Source organism: Enhydra lutris, unplaced genomic scaffold, assembly GCF_002288905.1.
Source record: "Enhydra lutris kenyoni isolate GAN:26980312 unplaced genomic scaffold, ASM228890v2 scaffoldscaffold77, whole genome shotgun sequence".
In the NCBI taxonomy this organism is placed as follows: Eukaryota; Metazoa; Chordata; class Mammalia; order Carnivora; family Mustelidae; genus Enhydra; species Enhydra lutris.
The window spans coordinates 4,997,302-5,002,430 of NW_019154161.1; the positions used below are offsets into that span (position 1 = coordinate 4,997,302).

General features: G+C 56.4%; 1 protein-coding gene across 1 annotated transcript; it reads left to right on the plus strand.

Moving 5' to 3' along the window:
• The first annotated feature begins 216 nt into the window (after positions 1 to 216).
• On the plus strand, positions 217 to 4,594 carry LOC111160700 (peptidoglycan recognition protein 1). Its single transcript, XM_022524009.1, has 3 exons — positions 217 to 1,178; positions 3,650 to 3,771; positions 4,353 to 4,594. Exons 1-3 carry the CDS (start codon positions 889 to 891, stop codon positions 4,529 to 4,531), a joined length of 591 nt encoding a protein of 196 aa, XP_022379717.1. The 5' UTR covers positions 217 to 888; the 3' UTR covers positions 4,532 to 4,594.
• Positions 4,595 to 5,129: the final 535 nt, after the last annotated feature.

Sequence of the window (5,129 nt, forward strand, 5' to 3'; positions counted from 1 at the left end):
GGTCATGATCTCAGGGTCCTGGGATCGAGCCCCACATCAGGCTCTCAGGGAGCCTGCTTCCCACCTGCTCCCCTCTCGTCCCACCTGCCTCTCTGCCTACTTGTGATCTCTGTTAAATAAATAAATAAAATCTTGAAATAAAATAAAATAAAATGGGAGCTTTTGATTCTTAAATACAGAGATTAAATGGGCAAGAGAAGGTTGGGGGGGGTGGGATATGGGTGAAACAGACAAGAGGGATTAAGAGATACAAACTTCTAGTTATAAAATAAGTCACGGGGTGAAAAGTACAGCTTAGGGAATGTGGTCAAGATTGTCATTGCATAGTTTGGGGACAGATGGGGGCCACACTTATCACCGGGAGCACTGAGTAAGGTACAGAACTGTCCAATCACTATGTTGTACACCTGAAACTAACATGTATGTTAATTGCACCTCAATTTAAAAAAAGAGGGGAGGGAGCCTTTGTTACCTAGGACCCTCCAGGAGGAAGACAAAGGCACACACAGGCCTCCAGCTCCTGTGTTAATGTTCCGGGTGAGTTTTTCAAAGCCCCGCTCAGAAGGGAAACAAAGCTGGGCAGGGCGCCAGGCCCTTGCTCTTCCAGAAACCACAGGGCAAGGTGACCAGAGGCCTGTGCACCCCTCCCCACGCTGCCTCTCAGCCAGGAGACAGGCCCCTTGGCTTTGCCACGGGCTCCCCACTTCCCCCACCTCACCACAAGACATCCTGTTGCGGCCAGAGAAGGTAGCGGAATCTGGGGTGTAGAGAGACCCGCCTGTTCCACCAGGGTGTGAAGCAAGGCCCTCCCCGCTGCCCGGCCCCAGCAGATAAAGGGGGCCTGGGCCAGCCACGAGCTCCTAGCCGTGCCTGCGTGCCTCACCTGCCATGTCCGCCCCCTGTGCGCTGCTCACCTGGGCCCTCCTGGCTCTCTTCGGCCTCGGGCTCGGGGTGCCTGGAGAAGACCTCCCATGCTCCTGCTGCCCCATAGTGCCCCGGAGAGAGTGGAAGGCCCCGGCATCCAAGTGCGTGGATAAGTTGAAACTGCCCGCACGCTACGTGGTGGTGTCGCACACGGCCGGCAGCCCCTGCGACAGCCCGGCCTTGTGCCTGAACCAGGTCCAGAATGTGCACAACTACCACGCGGGGATGCTGAACTGGTGTGACGTGGGCTACAAGTGAGTGCGGAGCAGGGGCAAAGGCCTGAGCCAGGCCGGATGGAGGGAAAGGGGTGCAGGCCCGAGGGACCCGCCCTGGCCGGCGGTTCTAGACTGCCCCTGGCTGATGGGCAGGCTTGCTTTCTCCCCAGGGCGGGCACATAAGACTGCATATGTGCGCGCTGCACGCAGGTGCTAAGAGGGGAAAGGGCTGAAGTCCACGCTCTGCTCCCCCTGTGGGAGGGAAAGCCTTTGCCAACACAAAAGAAACTGTCCTCTACACTGCAGTCATTTCATAAAATCCGCCGCCTCTGCTGGGAGGCAGATAAGCAGGATGGTTCATCCCAGAGGACAGGGGACGGCGGCGGGGGGGAGGGGGGGTGTCACCAACGCTTTCCCCATTTTAGTTTCCTCTCCCTTCTCTGCAAAGTCAGCTTGTGGCCCCCACTGGGTCACTAAATCAGCCAATACATACGTGCAAAGCCCTTAGGACACCACCTGGCATGCAGTACGAACCCCCAAGTTCATGGGCTCTTGCCCTTAGGCACTTACTATGTGCCAGGCCCTGCCCAGGTGCTGGGACAGGGGACACATAAACAGTGCGAATCTGGCCCAATGGGATTTAAAGACCAACAGGGAGGAACAAGTGGGAAACAAGCAAAGGCAACCAGATGAATTCAGCTGGTGATGGAAGCAATAAGGCAGGATGGGGAGTTGTGGGGGGAGAATGAGGTGGCTCTGGGATGGGGGGCAGCAGGAAGAGTGGTAAGCTGCAAGGTCCAGCAGGGGTAAAGGCTGAGGACAAGTGAGAGCGTCATGCCTGGAGGACAGAGGTCAGGATGTCTGGAGGGAGCTGGGAGGATTGACATGAAACGAACAGGGAAGACCGGGTGGGCAGCGCCTTGTGGACCACCCGAAGAAAGACTGGAGCAAAAAAAAAAAAAAAAAAAAAAAGACTGGAGCCATGGGAGGGGCGTGAGCCCGTTGGGTGTAAGAGCTCCCTCTGGCGGCTGTGGGGAGAACAGACTGCAGGTGGGTGACTGCAGAAACAGACTGCTAAGATCTCCGTCTGGGGTCCGTGCTCCCCCCGCCCCCCCGCCCCCCCGCACTGCGGCGAATAACTTTGAACCCTACAGGTTCTCAGACCTTGGTAAGCAGCAGTCACGGTACTGGAAATCCAGGTTCCTGGCTTCCAATAGGGCTGGGGGAACCTGACATCACTGTAATTCTAGCCGACGAGGGTATCCACAGCAACTCGGCTCAAGCTTTTACAATCCCAAGGCTCCATCTTCCAGGATTTGTCTCCAAGACTCAGGGGCTCCGATCCTAAGTGTTTCCATGAGGTAGTGAAAGCTTGGCTCCCCAGCCTCTGGCCTAAATCGCCTCACAGAAAAGCAGACTGAAGTCTGTTTCTCAGATTTTAGGATTTAGAGTCTGATCCCAACATTCTGGATCTCTCTTCTTGTCACTTCACATTTTTTGGGTCTCAGTGTCTTTACTGAGCAAAAGGGCTCCTACTCGACCCAGCTGGTGGTGGTGCTGGAGGTTTAAACTAGACGCTTCCATTTCACAAACACACAGGGAGTCCCAATTGCCCGTGCCAGGTGCTGAGGCTGTGGCAAGGCCAAAAGCAGCCCAGTCCTGGGGGCCATCATCACCCTGGAATTTCTAGTCTCTCTGGAGCCAGATTCTTCTGCACCTGGCTTCCTGCATGGGAGGCTCAGGACCCAAAGATTCTGAACGTCCAACGTTCTTTACATCATTGGTGACTGTGAGAGCTAGAGGTCGGAGGCAGCGATCTCGCAACTCCAAAATGCTGATCTTCTAGCTAATCCCAATGTGCCAAAATCAGACTCGTTCCATCAAGATGCGTCAGATGAGTCTTGAGGATCTGATGCCAGGACTGGAAACTTCCAAGAGCCAGATGCCAGGACTCCAGGGTCTGTATCTGGTTTTGATGCCAATCCTTGAGTCTCAGATCCTGTTACTCAGTGTACCCCAGCAGGGAACAGAAAGGAGGAAGCAGGCTGGGCCAAGGGAAGAGCTTCTCGGAGGAGAGTTCTGAGAGGCAGGGGTCTACGGGGCATGACCTTGGGGTTGACAGGGTATCTGCCTCAGAGGACTGCATGAGAGGACTCAGCAAATCAAGAGTTCAACAAATCCTCCTGGGGGGCTGGAGGAAGCAAGGAATCACCTGGGTGGGTGTCTCAGGGACCCGGATGAGAATCCGGACTCCCCTCTCTGGCTGTGTGATTGCAGGCAGATGTCCCTACCTCTCTGATTCTCCACCTGCAGAATGGGGGCGGTACTGGTTCATGGGTGGCTGTGAGGGTGTAGTGTGGTGCCTAGCATGTGGCAGGGGCCAGAGGCATTGGATTTCAGGAGAAGAGGGAGGTGTTGGGGGGAATCGTGTGTGAGTAGCATGGGGCAGGGGAGGGGGGGGAGGAGGCCCTCCCTTACTCATCAAGTCCACCCCCCTGCCACCCACACAGCTTCCTGATTGGAGAAGATGGACTCGTGTATGAAGGCCGGGGCTGGGACACCAAGGGCGACCACACAGGAAAGATCTGGAACCCTATCTCCATTGGCATCTCCTTCATGGGTAACTATATGGGTAAGTGTCCAGCTGCTGGCACGGCGGGCCGGCCTGGGATCTGGGGTATGTGGTCCTTGGGAAGTTCTGCCACCTCCAAGCTCTGTGACCTCGGGAAGTGAGTCGGCTTCTCCAAGCCTCACCATTTCTTTCGGAGAATGACCGTTTCTTTGCAACTGCGTGGTCTGGGCCAGGACGAGTTAATCTGTATAAAAGTTCTTTGGCCAGTCTGTGGCTCATAGAATATAAGCCTGAGGCACAGCCACCGTCATGGGGAGGACCCAGAGGTCTGGGGACAGAGGAGGGAGGATAAGCTCTCATCTTGATACTTGCTGAGGGTTTAACCTGTACCAGGCGCTGTTCTGTGAGGGCTTTACATAAAAAACCTCATTTTCTTGTCCCACAGCCCCATGGGCACATGCCATCACTCCCTCCTTTCGCCGATGAGGAAACTGAGGCACGGCAGGGTTAAGTTCCTGCTAGGGGACTGGCAGAGCCCGTTCGGGGCTAGTGGGGCAGGGTGCACAACTGGAACCACCGCCCCACACTACCTCCGCCCCTCAAGGAAGTCCCAGCCTAACTCCTGCTTCTGTCTCCCCCAGAGCGTTCACCTCCACCCCGGGCCCTCAGGGCGGCCCAGAGTCTGCTGGCTTGCGGTGTGGCTCAGGGAAAGCTGAGCCCCAGCTATGAGGTCAAAGGACACCGGGATGTGCAGCGGACACTCTCTCCGGGTGACCAACTCTATGAGATCGTCCGGACTTGGCCACACTACCACGAGTGAGACCCTGTCTACCTCCTCCACACCCAGAAACCCCACCACCGACCCTCCAATAAAGGTGCAGCTCAAACTGCGTTCCTGCGTCCCACCACATGTCTCCCCTCCCTCTCGACCTCCCACAAGACCCCGAGCCATGCCCACCCGCCCCAGGGCCCAGCACTCTGTCCTCGCTGGTGCTCAGAACCCAGAGGCCCCGACCCTGAACCAAGACCCCAGAGATCCCAGCTTGGAAGGAACATCACAGCTCAGAACCCAGAGGTCTCAGGTCAGAGCGCAGGAATCAGCACCAAGTTGGCCCTGACCACCAGCACCAGACGTCACTGACGGCAGCTCAGGGGTCCCGGGGGACCGCGAACCATGCTCCACGACACCCCTCCTCTAGCACTCAGCCAGAGATACACTGTGCAACATCTCTGCTTGGACCCCTTTGGGGATGAGCTGCTCACTACCACCCTTCGTTACTTTAGAGAGGCAGCAAGTTTTTCCTGACTCTGAACCCAAAGTGCCTCCCAGAAAGACACCAGGCCCCATTTACAGCCACCACCCAATCCTCATGTCTTCCCCACTCCAGCCCCACCCTTCAGTCATAAGCTGAAGGATC